This window comes from Neodiprion fabricii, chromosome 6, assembly GCF_021155785.1.
Source record: "Neodiprion fabricii isolate iyNeoFabr1 chromosome 6, iyNeoFabr1.1, whole genome shotgun sequence".
Classification (NCBI taxonomy): Eukaryota; Metazoa; Arthropoda; class Insecta; order Hymenoptera; family Diprionidae; genus Neodiprion; species Neodiprion fabricii.
The window spans coordinates 346,061-362,465 of NC_060244.1; the positions used below are offsets into that span (position 1 = coordinate 346,061).

At 39.2% G+C, this 16,405-nt stretch overlaps 2 protein-coding genes and 1 long non-coding RNA gene across 7 annotated transcripts; 2 read left to right on the forward strand and 1 right to left on the reverse strand.

The window, feature by feature from the left end:
• The first annotated feature begins 277 nt into the window (after positions 1 to 277).
• On the forward strand, positions 278 to 3,952 carry LOC124184618. Its single transcript, XR_006871225.1, has 3 exons — positions 278 to 534; positions 895 to 1,071; positions 1,270 to 3,952. It is a non-coding gene; the product is annotated as an uncharacterized LOC124184618 (long non-coding RNA).
• Positions 3,953 to 4,225: 273 nt separating this feature from the next.
• LOC124184616 (helicase POLQ-like) lies at positions 4,226 to 9,680 on the forward strand. Of its 4 annotated transcripts, XM_046574535.1 has the most exons (15): positions 4,226 to 5,304; positions 5,396 to 5,574; positions 5,665 to 5,841; positions 5,919 to 6,018; positions 6,090 to 6,286; positions 6,387 to 6,532; positions 6,625 to 6,859; positions 6,923 to 7,063; positions 7,152 to 7,566; positions 7,647 to 7,804; positions 7,863 to 7,958; positions 8,043 to 8,216; positions 8,329 to 8,442; positions 8,537 to 8,671; positions 8,806 to 9,680. In XM_046574535.1, exons 1-15 carry the CDS (start codon positions 4,458 to 4,460, stop codon positions 8,887 to 8,889), a joined length of 3,198 nt encoding a protein of 1,065 aa, XP_046430491.1. In that variant the 5' UTR covers positions 4,226 to 4,457; the 3' UTR covers positions 8,890 to 9,680. The 4 variants fall into 4 exon arrangements, with proteins under 4 accessions (XP_046430491.1, XP_046430492.1, XP_046430493.1 ...); XM_046574538.1 differs by lacking the exon at positions 5,396 to 5,574 and having other exon boundaries at positions 5,155 to 5,304; XM_046574536.1 differs by lacking the exons at positions 5,919 to 6,018; positions 6,090 to 6,286.
• An 80-nt stretch (positions 9,681 to 9,760) lies between these two features.
• Positions 9,761 to 11,920, reverse strand: LOC124184617 (ribosomal RNA-processing protein 8). 2 transcript variants are annotated; one of them, XM_046574540.1, is made up of 5 exons: positions 11,817 to 11,920; positions 11,575 to 11,693; positions 10,587 to 11,467; positions 10,221 to 10,457; positions 9,761 to 10,099 (listed from the first exon to the last, which is right to left on the reverse strand). In XM_046574540.1, exons 2-5 carry the CDS (start codon positions 11,647 to 11,649, stop codon positions 9,886 to 9,888), a joined length of 1,407 nt encoding a protein of 468 aa, XP_046430496.1. In that variant the 5' UTR covers positions 11,650 to 11,693; positions 11,817 to 11,920; the 3' UTR covers positions 9,761 to 9,885. The 2 variants fall into 2 exon arrangements, with proteins under 2 accessions (XP_046430496.1, XP_046430495.1); XM_046574539.1 differs by lacking the exon at positions 11,817 to 11,920 and having other exon boundaries at positions 11,575 to 11,802.
• Between the last annotated feature and the right edge of the window lie 4,485 nt (positions 11,921 to 16,405).

Consider the following 16,405-nt stretch of genomic DNA (forward strand, 5'->3'; position numbering starts at 1 on the left):
AGATATAACCCCACTGCCCGCTGTTTTCAATTGTATGATACTCAACTTACATTACAGCAATTCACTTCCTTATCTTCAGTTACTAACGGTCGCTGGAGCTAATTGACAAATTCGACCATGAGCATTTATAACAAGTCACTGTCACCGCATAACAGCATAACAGCTAGTGACTGTAGTGACTGATCTGTAACTGGCTTGGTTGTTACAGATAAACTGGCAAATATTACAATTATCATTTTCCCTCCATTTATCTTTGAGTATTTTCGCTCGCAAGTTTGCATTGTCATCACACACGTGATAACGTCATTGCAAGTGGAATGGGCGTTCGACGCGCTGTTTGCGGACACGTGGTCGAAATTTGACGGAGTATAGATAGTCAAATGTTTTCATTCATGCCATGTTATCTCTTATAGATCAAAAGGTACATTTATGCTCGAATAGTAGTTTTCGATTAAAGTTGGTGAAGTGATATTTACGTACCGCGTATAATTATCGGTGACATGATTGTACGTGGCTGTGAAACCTCACGCACAGGTATGAAACGTTATTTATTATAACAGCGCACATAAAGTAAGCCTTTTTTATCTTAATTTCCGTGCGTAAGGTGCTACTGTTTAGCGAACCGCACTTAAAGTGAGGTCATTTCGATACAGCGTTTCGAAATACTCGCGGATCCGCATGGTATACAGGTAAAGTGCCAAAACGTAGCACTTCGCGCGTGGAAATCACGATCAAAAAAGCTTACTTTACGCACGCTGTTACAAAAAATATGTATATCCGTCCCAACTCTTGGGCATAGCCGAGTCCTAATTATTGTCTTCACTGCAATCATCATCGGGAGTTAAGTTAGTATTTATCAATTGGCAATGTTAATATAAAACCAGGTATTTGCAGAAAAAACCCTGAAACTCAGGTTTGCAACATTTCTGCAGCCAGCTCGGCGATACGCGACACATAGCACGATCTATATATATATATCTATAATACTTTCACATTGTTGAACTTACGGCGGATCCTGAAGGGTCTAAGATCTCGCAGCCAGTGAATTGAATGGCTTCACTATAATTGTCGGTAAGCGTGCGCCTTCTCTCCCCTTTGTTTAATACGGGAATTGCAAGTGGACCATTCTGATTTCACTGATTATTCATTTAAGTACATTTCGCCCCTTGTATTTGAAAAGTGCCACCTCATTTCTCACTCATATATTGGTGCATGCGTACGTGTATTTTAGGTTCTCTGTTTCCGTCTGCAATGTTTTTATCATCGCAGGGCATCGCACCCGAACAAAACGTCGAAATAGCTACAGACAGAGACCGCTATTCCAAATCAAATTCATCCAAGTGAAATCAATTCCGTCGGATGACGACGGACCCGATAGCGATACACGGGAGCGCAAGTATTCCTCTTCGCCGAAAGATCCTTCCTTTAGCCCGGGGGGGATACGATTTCCATACAACAAGGCACCGCAATGATTACCTACCCCGTGAATACATTAGTTGAACTTAGCCTTCCACAGTGCGCACAAGGTTCGCGTAGGCATTCCAGGTGTGTCCTCCATCTCTCCGACTCTGCGCCCTTGTACACGCGTACGTACAACGTCGATACCCTTAAGCTGCCTGTTCGTCCTTAGGGATGAAAGTTATTTACTTCGGCCAACTGTCTTTCTCTCCGGTCTCAGCGAGGAATCTTCATTGCAACAGAAATGAAACCCCTGCGACCAATCCTCGCCTTTGGTCTGGGAATGCATGGTCTTAGAGGATACGTAGTGCGGCTGTAGGTATTTACATGGGTATAACGTTTCAGAATATATCCAACTATGACCTGGGAATTTACCTTACCGGTTTTAGTCTAAGGAGTTGGGCGGTCTACTAGAATTCCGGATAGGATCTCCGAAGGTACGGTACCGTTTCTGTCAGCAGAATTTTCAGATTTTGCACCGATTTATACGGGTGAAACTCGCGTGTCTACGAATAGCTCTGATGATTTTTTCCATGCAATATCAAGACCCAAAGTTAACACGTAATAATGAATTTCGCGGGAATTTGAAACCACAGAAAAAGTTTTCGGTTGAAACTTACTAAGCTAAGTATATTTTGATGTATTGAACAAATTCGTGTGATCAAGAGATGGGGTTTATCGCTGTTGAGTCGGGAGACAAGTATCGAGACATCGTTAAAGAATATGTGTTGATCCAGTTCTAGACTAAAAGGATCTTACACGATGCAGGTCAGCCAAGTTTTCTGCTCAAGAAATTGCACGCGCGGTTATTAATTTGATTGAAAAAGGCAAAACGGCGACGAATTGTAAAGTCCTTGTTATGTCGATACACGCAATGGCTTGATACGCCTCAGGTGGAACGCTCTAAGTAGGCAATGGCAATCGCTTGTTTATTCTTCGCGTGGACCTGCGGTTCAATCCACTCCAAGCAAAATAGCATATGGTAAGTAGATTTCGCAACGTGTTGCCCGTACTGTTTACGGTAAGCGGAGAAGCACGCATTAATGGGTACAGGAATAAATGGAAATCAAATGATCGCGTTGCGTGGGCTGGTTAGGTGTCTAATGACAAGGGTGTGGTGTCGATATTAACGGTAAAATGTATCGAAGAACCGACCAAGAAAGTTTAGGTCGATGGGTAATGCAAGATAGAGCTTTCGATGATTTCCGTATAAAATAAGAGTAACGGGTGGGTGCGCCAGGCCGTTATAGTTATTGGTTCGGCTTTCTTATATTGGACGATAAATTCTTCGGGCTCGTTCTTTTTTCTTTAGAAATTTCCTGACCGAAGTTTCTTCGTTGACCAACAACTAACTTTCCAAAGGAGGGAAGGGGTCGGTATCGCAGACCATGGCTGCCAATAGATTTAGCACACTCGCGTTCTTCCTCTACCTATACAATCTATGGCGGAACCATTAAAACTGCTGCGACAGAGACTCAAACGTGTATTATTTATACTTATGAAAATACCTTATATCTTCACTCGGCATATTTTCCTAATCGTGATTCTCTTCTGGAGTGAGCAAATCTTTAGCAAGTAACAAAACATATCCGCAGCATGTTTGCGTTTAAATTAAAGTTTGAATTGAATTTTAAAAAATCGCAAGGATCGTAATGCTATCGGAGATCGTAACGAAGTCCAGATGGCAAGTACGGAGTATTGGAAATATTATATGTTATTGATCTCTCCGTATATTCATGGAGCATCGTGGACCGCAGTTCAGCTCGTCGGCTCGGCGATAAATCATGATCCTCAAGAAACTACCCCGCATGTTACAGGATACACTTCGATTGTTTTCGCACATGACGTATTATCCTTGCCGTATGCGAAATTCTACTAACATATCTATGTCGGAGGCTTACAGCAGCTGGCATGTTGTTCAACCTTTTTCAACAATATACCGTTGTATCCGATTGGAATTATTTTAATGCACATTATTGAACATAACATGAATCGAACACCATTAAACCGCATTTCACTGATTTAGTACTGCGAAATGCACTCAGTTTCGACAAGTTCGATCACTGAGTCTCCAGCAAAAAAAAAAATTCAGCCTAAAATACCCAAGCTACAACGTTCGGTGGGCTTCGTTTGTTGGTGACCAACCTTCTGCCGTAGAGTAATTTTAGAAATAAAACCGTATGTGATGAGCTTAAGTTAATACATCGCTCACATGTGACTATAATACACTGTGAAGCATTCTGGACGTTGTAAATACCTAATTAATGGGATGCGTGATTCAACACGAAGCGGTGCCGTTGCCGGCAAAACAGCATTTAAAAAAAATTCTTTTGCACTTTGGAAATTCACTGCTCAGATTGCGATGAATAATTATTAAAAATTACTCGTACGACTGCGATATGAGAAATATAACAGGATACCGAACATGTAGATAGTCTTTCTAAAAATAGACAACAGAAAAAATGCAAGGAAAACACCACAGATTGAAACTGATTATGCACAAAGTGTTTCGTTATGAATCCTTCCTTCAGCATAAGATATTTACATTTTTAACGTAGCGCCATTTCTGCATTTCCATTTATAACGATATTAGCTCGAATACCATCAGTGGACTCGAAGATACTCCTGTCCGTAGGCAACTTCTCATGCATTTGTGACTACCGTATCACGGCATTGCAGGATAAAAAATCGTTACCCACTGCAACTGGCGAAGTTCGAATTTCAAATCACCGCTGGATGTCGTTACTAGCGGACTTGTCATCGAACACCGTGTACCTGTGTTACGTTTAATGCGGTGACTGTAACGTTTGAATTTTGAGTGGACGGGACACACGCTCCGTGTAGAATAACCTGGTTCTGCAAAAGCAAAAAATTAATCATCTAGTCAAAGGTGCTACGCGTGTTAGAATAAGGAAATTGGCACGATGAAGCTACATCCTTGGTAACAGAGTATAACCTCTAAAGTTGACATAATTCACTTGTAAAGTGATTCAAACATAATGGCTGTGACACCTGATCAGGCTGATTTTTCTCTTGGTCAAAAAATGAGTAGAGGAAGCAGTCTAAAGCTCGGTGCTAATGTCATAGTGGCAGGAAGAAACTCGTTTCCTTCGTCGTGGTTATCCATTGACGACACTGTACTAAAAACGATAAGTTTTGATGAAGAATTTACAAATGCTACTGACAATGCTGGCGCTACAGCAACAAAGGACGATAATGAATATTATCAGAATAATAACAACAACACTAATGCCAAGGAAAAAATATTCTTTGAGAAAGATACAAACTTTGAACAAGTGAAAGATCACAATTACAGTAAAATATTGGACTTGAATACAAGCGACCAGGAATTTTGTCAAATAGAGTCAACCTTGATACAAAAAACTGAACAAGTTCACATGGAGCTGAAAACCATACTGAATACAACAGAAATATCGATATGCCGTGATGATCGGTTAAACAATACGGTCGTAGATTCTGGTATCGAAAAATCTATGTGGGAAGATGACAGTCTACTGGATCGAGTATTCAATGAACTTGAATCATCCAATAACGAGAACGTCGAGGCTACCAAATCTGAGTGCTCTCCGTTGGCTGTATCAGATAGTTTCAGCACCTTGACTTCTCCAAAAAAAATTCATTCCGAACCATTGGATTGTCCTTCGACTGTTCCGCGTGTTCAAAAACACTCGTTATCACCACTGAAGGAAAATAGCAGACCCAACAAAAAGAGTCGGACGGTTGTCCCACGGTTTTGTGAGGATGCGATGAAAGATTCCTTTTATGGACTTCCAGGCTCGGTAAAATCACTTATACAGCGTGTAAAGGGAATTGATGAACTATATGGTAAGGTTCCTCTTTTGATAAATGCTTTCCAGTTTCTTTGTTCTTTAAATTTTTTGATACAGAAATTGAGGAAACTTTTTGCCATCTATAGAATGGCAAGACGAGTGTCTTAAACTCAAGGCAATTTATGATCGAAAAAATTTAATTTATGCCCTCCCAACAAGTGGTGGAAAAACATTAGTGGCTGAGATATTAATGCTCAAGGAGCTTGTCGCTAACAAAAAAAATGCAATCTTCATACTTCCCTTTGTTGCAATCGTTCAAGAAAAGGTGCTACTGCTCAAAACATCTTTTTGCAATTTTACAATATTGCTTCTCATGCTTCTGCGCTTTGCTTATAATACTTGTAATTTATTTTAGGTACGTTCTTTGGCACCTTTTGCCCTGGCCTTAGATTTTTTGGTCGAGGAATATGCAGCTGGAAACGGGCAGTACCCGCCACGTAAAAGGCGGAGAAAACACACCATTTATGTCTGCACGATTGAGAAGGGACTGGGGCTGGTTAATAGCTTGATAGAAAACCAGCGTCTTCATGAGGTAACGTTGTACTAATGTTTCAAAGTCAAAAGTTTGAATGAAATTACCTTGAATTTAATGGGAAACATTTTGAGTAGGTTGGAATGGTCGTTGTTGATGAGCTTCATTTATTAGGAGAAGATGGAGGCAGAGGCGCAACACTAGAAGGTCTACTGACAAAAATAATGTACACTGGAAGTGCGTTGAAAAAAAATAATCTGCTCAGTGCTTAAAAGCATTTCACTTCATTATGAGTTCTTTTTTCTCAGATAATCCACATATTATCGGAATGAGCGCCACTATTGGGAATTTGAATGAAATCGCTAAATTTTTGAATGCTGAAATTTACACGAAAGATTTTAGGCCTGTAGAATTGAAAGAGTATGTTAAATGTGAGGACGATATTTGGCTTGTAGATCTTGAGCAAGAAGAAATACTAACTGATCTAAAGAAAATTGCTTACGCTGTGAGTAAGCGTTTATCTCGGTAGTCATAATTGTGTTTACATAAGTTTACAATGCATTTGAAGTACGTTATGATGACAGTTCATTCCCTTCAAAATTTAGTACTCCCAGGAAGCTCTCAGGCTTGATCCAGATAAACTTGGAGGATTGGTAATGGATGTTGTACCACAAGACTCTTGTCTAATATTTTGTCCGAGTCGCAAAAACTGTGAGAATGTTTCTATATTGTTGACGAAAGTTCTGTTCAAGTAAGGAGAATAGCAAATCATACCCTGGCCATTGTGTCTTTCTATAAAACTATCGTGATTACTTTAATAATTGCATTCTAACAATCATCCAGATCTCTGCACAATCATAAGAAAAAGGAGAAAGATATATTGATAAGAGCATTGAAAGCTGAAGGTGCTCTCTGTGAGATTCTGGAACTAACTATAAAGTTTGGCGTAGCTTATCATCACTCTGGTTTGATGGCAGAAGAGCGAAAGCTACTGGAGGAAGCGTTCAGATCCGGAACTCTTTCTGTAATTTGTTGCACCTCAACTTTGGCTGCTGGCGTTAATTTACCAGCGCGCAGGGTAAGTTTCTATTATAGACATGGTCTGCCTTTTCAATTTCGTTATAATTTGTTCACATTACAGGTAATACTCAGACATCCATATGTTGGTAATCAGTTTCTAAACTTGAGTCGTTATAAACAAATGATCGGTAGAGCTGGAAGAGCTGGGATGAAAGACGTTGGAGAAAGTATACTGATTTGTAGAACAAACGAAATTCCCAAGGTGCTGGATTTTACATAAATTTGGCCACTACTATTGCAATTATTCATTGGTTATTAGATAAACATGACGTTTCCCCTCTTCATCTTAGGTAAAAGAGTTGTTAACTTCTAATATGGACGACTGTATCAGTACCTTACACGTTGAAGAAGACAGGGGTATAAACAATTTGATTCTGAGTTCGATTCTCTTAAATTTGGCTACAACTAGATCAGAGTTGCACAAAATAGCTGGAACTACGCTTCTTGGAATACAACAGAAGAGGCTAAATATTAATACAAATAATATTACTGACAAAACGATCACAAAGCTAATAAAAACACGTGTAATTAAAGTGAAACAAGTTACTAATTACAGTGAAATCAATCCTAATTTAACTGTCCTCATTCAGTCGCAAGATAATTTAAAAACAGCTCAGGAAACACCACGACCTAGAAAGAAAATTGTAAAACTTAGTAGAACAACAAAACTAGAAGTATGCAAACTGGGAAGAGCAGCTATGAAAGGTGAGGGTACCGAATTTTTTAACTGCATTTTTTCTCTATGCTTTTATCATATTTGTAATACCGTATTTCATGATTTTTAGGATGCGTCGATCTGAATCGTGCGCATATGCTGTACAAAGACTTGAAATCAGCACAAAACCAGCTAGTGCTACTCGACTGTCTCCACCTTTTGTACCTCGTGACGCCATACGATGTTGTTGATCTTGTAAAACCATCTGGAAACGTGTACTGCGATGTGGTAAGTCAGTAGGATACAAAAAGAGATTCGCCTTTGAATTTCATGTAATTTGTTGCAGGTTTGCAACTTGTCTCCCATACAGATGCAGACTGCAAGAGTTTTAGGAATAAACGAGACAGTTGCAACCAAACTGAGAGCTGGAGTGATGCCAAAGGTTTTAAATTGAAATATTGTTTCATACTTATTTGTAAATACTGAAAATGTAAGACTTTATAACATCTGTTTTCTTCCTACACAGAATGTCGATTCTAACGTCGTAAACAGGTTTTATTTGACCCTAATGCTCAATGAGTTGTGGAATCAGCAAACTGTTCACATAGTATCTACTAAGTATCAAGTCAATCGAGGAATAGTACAAAATTTAATGAACGCTTCCGCATCCTTTGCTTCAAGCGTGGAACGGTTTTGCGCGGTAATTATCGCACGCATATCTTGCTACCTAGAATATGTCAGAAGGAAAAATAATGCAGATCTATGATGGTAAAAGAAAATGAGAATCTTACTCACGACGTCTTCTCTTTCAGGAACTTGATGAATTTTGGGCGTTCAGAGACCTGTTGCACAGTTTTAGTAAACGGCTATCACACTGCTGCTCGGTTGAACTCGAACCGTTAATAGAACTTCCTAGTGTGAAAATTGTACGTCAAAAATGCAAAAGATACGCATTCAATGTACCTTGAAATGTCAAAAATGAATAACATGTAAGTATTGTGTTTTGATTTCTTCACTCAGGGACGTGCCAGACAGTTGTTCAATGCTGGATACAAAACATTGCAATCTGTAGCACTGGGTCAGCCAATGGAAATGTGTGATAAAATTGAAAACTTGCCGATGCGAGTCGCTAGTCAGATCGTCGCTGCAGCTAAGGTATGTTTTGATATTTGAAGCTTTATGTTTAATTCCAATTGGCAGAATGAAATCAATAAACTTTTGTAAGCGACGAATTAGTTACAATTAATTAAATAGAATGCACATTTTGAGTACATTTTGTTATTTTGCAGCTCTTATTGTTGGAGAAGGTGGAGAACCTCAGAGATGAGGCAGAAGACGTGCTGGATGGAATTGATATATCGAATTTCCGGTAATCCAATCATCACAGGCATATTCATGATATGCTGGTTACCGTACTACGACGCAAAACGTATAATAATTTAGAAATTAATTTTTTTCAATTACTCTCCAAGAGAAAATCAATTTTTAATTTGAATAATTCAATGCGATAGAAAAAAAAATTCAATCAGATGAACGTTTTGTTCCTTATCTGTCGCAAAATGAAATACATTTAATTTTCTACACAATTTTTTCAATGACAAAGAATAACTGAGAGATTGTTCTTTAACGTTAAGTTTATAATATTTTTAATTCATTGCGATCTAAAACCCCATAGATGGATAAAAGTTTCTTTATTTTCACCATTTTCCGTACGTTTTTGATCGCATTTAAAACCTATGAATACGTGAACTGTTGACTACATATATAAAAGGTGTATTTTTTTGTACAAAACCGTTATGCGTGTATTATTTTTCCTATTATTGATTAAGCTTATGATTTATCTTGATTTGCTATAGATTACTGGTATTCTAGAATATTCATTGGCATTATGATATTCTTTATACGAATCATCTTCATGGCAAATTTATATAAAAGCGCCGTATCCTGTATGTAACGGGGTTACGATAAAGTGCCATAGATTGAAAATCCCCGAACCAGCCAAAAGAATAGAGTCATTTTTTTTGGTAACTCTAGTGGGATGACAACATAAAACGTTCGACAATATTACTTTACTACATATTGTGCAATGCAGATCAGCGTGTGTGAAATCTAACACTCTGATTAAGCTGGCACATAAAATATTCGTCCATGTGTTGTTGTGAAACTTTTATCGAAAAAGTGAATCTCCACACGGTGGTACAAATAAATCATTTCAATTCATAGGTTGAGTTTTAACAAAAGGCATAAAATTAAGATTTTTATTCATCATTTTCACAACATAGGACGCGAATATAAAAACTAGTAATTAACTATATACAATATTGCGGAAGGAACGGTAACTTATATCATTATTTTATGGTGATCTGGTATCAACGTTTTTTATATAAACACGGATTGAGCACGAGAGGTGGAAGTTTACTTCGTTTTTTCGTGATGTCGGCGTCTTTTTTAAAGTCCATAAAGTAGAATAAGTTGTGCGATAAGTCTTTCCACGTATTGACAAATCCGTAAGCACCCAAAGTTTTGATGAACTCGTCCACGTCATTGAACCTACTTTCAACTTCGGCAATTTTGAGAATCCCACTGAAGGCAGAAACGCAAAAAAATCAAATTATTGTGCTGAATAAAAGTGAAGTTAGTGTTCAACATAAAAATCTGAAAATATGAAGCCACTTATTTCCTGCACACGTAGTTTGATACCTACTCTTTCCTCAGAACTCTGTTGGCTTCTGTCAAGTAATCTGTCAGATTTGTGCCCATCAGAGAGAGGCAGAAAACCACGACATCAATTCGGCCCGTCAGCAATGACGAATGTGCCATATCGCAGGTGGTGACTTTATCATTTATGGCAACCAGATCCAAGGAGTGTACTTTCTGTGTTACACTGGCTGCAAGTCTGGCTTCGCCGCATCCGAAGTCTGCGACAATATAGTCTTTCGGCCTGTCGGTGTAAAATTAAGAAGTGATACAGTATCGATACAAATGTATTTGTGCCATTATATTTAATTGAACAGAATATATAAGCTCCTATAAACGAAAAACTGATCTGTGTTAAATATTGTTTCCTTACATGTTTTTTATTGATGCGATTATGGTATCTAAAGGGTTCAAAGGCCACTGTTCCACTTGGAGCTGATAGCCTTCATGGTAGGCTAAAAATGCGTCAGGATCTTCCTTAAAATATTTCTTGGACGACCAGCTTTCGCTGTTGTACATTTGTTCGTTCAAGTATCGAAACCTTGAAGACTTGAGTCTAGCCAACATTCTGTCTCTTAGTGATTTTTGCTCAGTACTTTTCTTATAGATCTTTATTGAGTCATGCTGCTGCTTTTCAGCGAGCAATTTCTGTAATCTGTCGATTGTTATTCTGGATTCAATAACTTTGGTTGAAACTTTGAGATTGGTCAAATTCTTATCGTCTTTCATTTCAGCCTGAACATCCGTTGTGGAATTGTCTCTTCCATCTGTCAGGTTTGCAATAGAAGGCTCTTTCGTACTGCTTGAATTTCTTAGTTTTTTTAGTTTCTTTTTCTTACGCTTTAATTTTTGCTTTTCAATCCGCTTTGCAAGAATATCTCCATTTGGCTCCAATTTCTGTTTGCGGATCCTATGATGAGCATCATTTGGAATTTTTTTTTTATTAACTTTGTTAGGTTTGTTCTTTTTCAACGATAATTCAGTGGCACTGTTATTCGCATTGGCACTAGATCTAGGGTCCGAATTTTTATGTGATTCGGATTTCCATTTCTTAATTGAAGTTTCGTTTATCGTTGAGTCAGAAGATTTACGTTTCTTGCTACTGACTCCATTTCTAGCTGCAGGAAGATTGATAATTTCAGCATTCCGTGCCAGTTGGGCAACTTTGGATTTCGGTTTTTTACGTAGTATCGATTTCTTCTCAGCCTGAAGAATATTAACCGACATTTTGGTCGGTTTGGCGTTCTTCTTCCGCTGCATAAAAAGTATCAAGGCATTCAATTAGTAAATAAGTTCTTCGAACACAGTTTTGAGGTTAGAAAAGGTTGAGATTCATATTATATACATTTTAATAAACTTACACCGATAAATAGTTCGTTCGTCAGTTTGTCACCTGTTACGTCAATCTCCCAAGCACTTTCCTTAAATATCCTCATTTCGATATCAAGAACTCATTGAAGTACTATAGCATACCGTATTGCTGAAACAGGTTACTATTATAAGTCTATGGTTACTACAACTCCAATTTACTCCATACACACGGTATGGTCCAGTGTTGCCGGACTGAAATTCTTCGCCGTGCTCCATTCTAGCAAATACTTACATCATGCATGCTAGATAGAGCCACAAAACGTGCTGGTATGAAAAACTTCATCTGCATTTTCACGTGCAGCAAACAGCTGGATGCAGTAACGCTGCCGTCGTCACTCTGTAGTTGCCGTTGTGTGTTTCGTGGCAGCAAGTAGATTATACTTTTTCTGCTTGTATAAAATTTTTACTTGTTTTTACTTAATATAATATGCTTTGTGAAGAATGTGCGATATTTTATTTCTTTACGCTAATCGGAGGCTCTGTATAAAATGCTTGCTATTTTTACGCAGAAATTGGCTCAAAGTCACTAATTAGCCGTTTGCGAGGAAAATCGAAGGGTGCAATGTTGTCATTCTCAGGTAAAATTTCCTGTACCATCAGGTCGTATGTCGCTGTGATCGGCAGCGCGTTATGGTACGATAGTGGGCGTGATTGCAGATTGTTGCATGCTGCTGCAGCTTGAGTCCAACAAATAGATCTGCACAGGTGTACTCGGTGATATACTTCGCGTTTTCGCTTGCACGTGCCGATTGATGGAATCAACTGTAAAGCCTACTCACAGGTGCACAAACTGAAATCTATTTCGTGAATAAGCTCGATTCATGCTTCGTAAACAGCATAACAGCATCGTCGTGAACAGTTACGGATTGAATGAAGAAGGCTGCAGATTGCACGTCAATCGGTATGTGTTACGGTGCGGGATGATTCATTTGCTGGAGGTATAATGTTTTTTTTTAACAAATCAGACATGTTGTCAGCCTCAAAATATCAGCAAGCGCAATCGATTTCCCTCACAAAATTACGTCAAAATAGTGCCGCAAAGAATTGATTCCAGCACTTTCCAAAATCGCCAAGATTTTTGCCGAAAATGCAAAGGGGTGAGCCTTACTTTTTTTTTATTTTTAGAGCCAAAAATTTTTGGTCTCAGATTCGATTCGTATGACTCTTTCCCGACTAATTGGACCCTCAGGAACTCAGAAAACACAGCGAAATAAGCCTGGGATCATCAGGAGAGAAGTTATGAAGAAAAAAGCACCTGCTGAAAAATGTCTTGAAAACTGATTTTCGTTTTTTGGCTGTAACTTTCGATGCGTTGATCGCAGCGTATTGGCACTGCGCCCAATCGATTTCTCTCGCAAAATTACGTCCGATCAGTGCTACAATCGATTGATTCCAGCACTTTTCAAAATCGCGAAAATTTTCGCCAAAAATGGTGAGGGGTTAGCCTTACTTTTTTTTTTGGCAAAAAACTTTTGGTCTCAGATTCGATTTAAATGACCCTTTTCTGACCAACTGGACCCCCAGGAACTCAGAAAACGCAGCGGAAGAAGCGTGGGATCAACAGGAGAGAAGTTACGAACAAAAAAGCACCTGCTGAAAAATGTCGTAAAAACAGGTTCTCGTTTTTTGGCTGTAACTTTTGATGCGTTGATCGCAGCGTATTGGGACTGCGCCCAATCGATTTCTCTCGCAAAATTACGTCCGATCAGTGCTACAATCGATTGATTCCAGCACTTTTCAAAATCGCGGAAATTTTCGCCAAAAATGGAAAGGGGTTAGCCTTACTTTTTTTTTTGGCAAAAAACTTTTCGTTTCAGATTCGATTTAAATGACCCTTTTCTGACTAACTGGACACCCAGAAACTCAGAAAACGTAGCGAAAAGAGCGTGGAATCAACAGGAGAAAAATGGCGAGCGAAAAAGCAACTGCTGAAAAATGTCGAAAATTCAGGTTCTGGTTTTTTGACTGTAACTTTTGATGCGTGAATCGCAGCGTATCGGGACTGCGCCCAATCGATTTCTCTCGCAAAATTACGTCGGAATAGTGCCAGGAAGAATTTATTTGAGCACTTTCCGAAACCGCGAAAATTTTCGCCAAAAATGGTAAGGGGTTAGCCTTACTTTTTTTTTTGGCAAAAAACTTTTCGTTTCAGATTCGATTTAAATGACCCTTTTCTGACTAACTGGACACCCAGGAACTCAGGAAACGTAGCGAAAAGAGCGTGGGATCAACAGGAGAAAAATGGCGAGCGAAAAAGCAACTGCTGAAAAATGTCGAAAATTCAGGTTCTGGTTTTTTGGCTGTAACTTTTGATGCGTGAATCGCAGTGTATAGAGACTGCGCCCAATCGATTTCTCTCGCAAAATTACGTCCGAACTATGCTACAATTGATTGATTCCAGCACTTTTCAGAATCGCGAAAATTTTCGCCAAAATTGGTAAGGGGTTAGCCTTACTTTTTTTTTTGGCAAAAAACTTTTGGTCTCAGATTCGATTTGGACGATCCTCATCCGACTAATTGGACCCTCAGGAACTCAGAAAACGCAGCGAAAGGAGCGTGGGATCAACAGAAGAGAAGTGACGAACGAAAAAGCACCTGCTGAAAAATGTCTTAAAAACAGGTTCTCGTTTTTTGGCTGTAACTTTTGATGCGTTGATCGCAGCGTATCATGACTGCGCCCAATCGATTTCTCTGGCAAAATTACGTCGAAATAGTGCCAGGAAGAATTTATTTCCGCACTTTTCAAAATCGCGAGAATTTTCGACAAAAATGCAAAGGGGTTAGCCTTACTTTTTCTTCATTTTTTGGCCAAAGAATTTTTGGTCTCAAATTCGATTTAAACGATCCTCATCCGACCAATTGGACCCCCAGGAACTCAGAAAACGCAGCGAAAGGGGCGTGGGATCAACAGGAGAGAAGTTACGAACGAAAAAGCACCTGCTGAAAAATGTCTTAAAAACAGGTTCTCGTTTTTTGGCTGTAACTTTTGATGCGTTGATCGCAGCGTATCGGGACTGCGTCCAATCGATTTCTCTCGCAAAATTACGTCGGAATAGTGCCAGAAAGAATTTATTTCAGCACTTTCCGAAACCGCGAAAATTTTCGCCAAAAATGGTAAGGGGTTAGCCTTACTTTTTTTTTTGGCAAAAAACTTTTCGTTTCAGATTCGATTTAAATGACCCTTTTCTGACTAACTGGACACCCAGGAACTCAGAAAACGTAGCGAAAAGAGCGTGGGATCAACAGGAGAAAAATGGCGAGCGAAAAAGCAACTGCTGAAAAATGTCGAAAATTCAGGTTCTGGTTTTTTGGCTGTAACTTTTGATGCGTGAATCGCAGCGTATCGGGACTGCGCCCAATCGATTTCTCTCGCAAAATTACGTCGGAATAGTGCCAGAAAGAATTTATTTGAGCACTTTCCGAAACCGCGAAAATTTTCGCGAAAAATGGTAAGGGGTTAGCCTTACTTTTTTTTTTGGCAAAAAACTTTTCGTTTCAGATTCGATTTAAATGACCCTTTTCTGACTTACTGGACACCCAGGAACTCAGGAAACGTAGCGAAAAGAGCGTGGGATCAACAGGAGAAAAATGGCGAGCGAAAAAGCAACTGCTGAAAAATGTCGAAAATTCAGGTTCTGGTTTTTTGGCTGTAACTTTTGATGCGTGAATCGCAGTGTATAGAGACTGCGCCCAATCGATTTCTCTCGCAAAATTACGTCGGAATAGTGCCAGGAAGAATTTATTTGAGCACTTTCCGAAACCGCGAAAATTTTCGCCAAAAATGGTAAGGGGTTAGCCTTACTTTTTTTTTTGGCAAAAAACTTTTCGTTTCAGATTCGATTTAAATGACCCTTTTCTGACTAACTGGACACCCAGGAACTCAGGAAACGTAGCGAAAAGAGCGTGGGATCAACAGGAGAAAAATGGCGAGCGAAAAAGCAACTGCTGAAAAATGTCAAAAATTCAGGTTCTGGTTTTTTGGCTGTAACTTTTGATGCGTGAATCGCAGTGTATAGAGACTGCGCCCAATCGATTTCTCTCGCAAAATTACGTCCGAACTATGCTACAATTGATTGATTCCAGCACTTTTCAGAATCGCGAAAATTTTCGCCAAAAATGGTAAGGGGTTAGCCTTACTTTTTTTTTTGGCAAAAAACTTTTGGTCTCAGATTCGATTTGGACGATCCTCATGCGACTAATTGGACCCTCAGGAACTCAGAAAACGCAGCGAAAGGAGCGTGGGATCAACAGAAGAGAAGTTACGAACGAAAAAGCACCTGCTGAAAAATGTCTTAAAAACAGGTTCTCGTTTTTTGGCTGTAACTTCTGATGCGTTGATCGCAGCGTATCATGACTGCGCCCAATCGATTTCTCTGGCAAAATTACGTCGAAATAGTGCCAGGAAGAATTTATTTCCGCACTTTTCAAAATCGCGAAAATTTTCGACAAAAATGCAAAGGGGTTAGCCTTACTTTTTCTTCATTTTTTGGCCAAAGAATTTTTGGTCTCAAATTCGATTTAAACGATCCTCATCCGACCAATTGTACCCCCAGGAACTCAGAAAACGCAGCGAAAGGGGCGTGGGATCAACAGGAGAGAAGTTACGAACGAAAAAGCACCTGCTGAAAAATGTCTTAAAAACAGGTTCTCGTTTTTTGGCTGTAACTTTTGATGCGTTGATCGCAGCGTATCGGGACTGCGCCCAATCAATTTCTCTCGCAAAATTACGTCATAATAGTGCCAGAAAGAATTTATTTCAGCACTTTCCGAAACCGCGAAAATTTTCGCCAAAAATGGTAAGGGGTTAGCCTTACTTTTTTT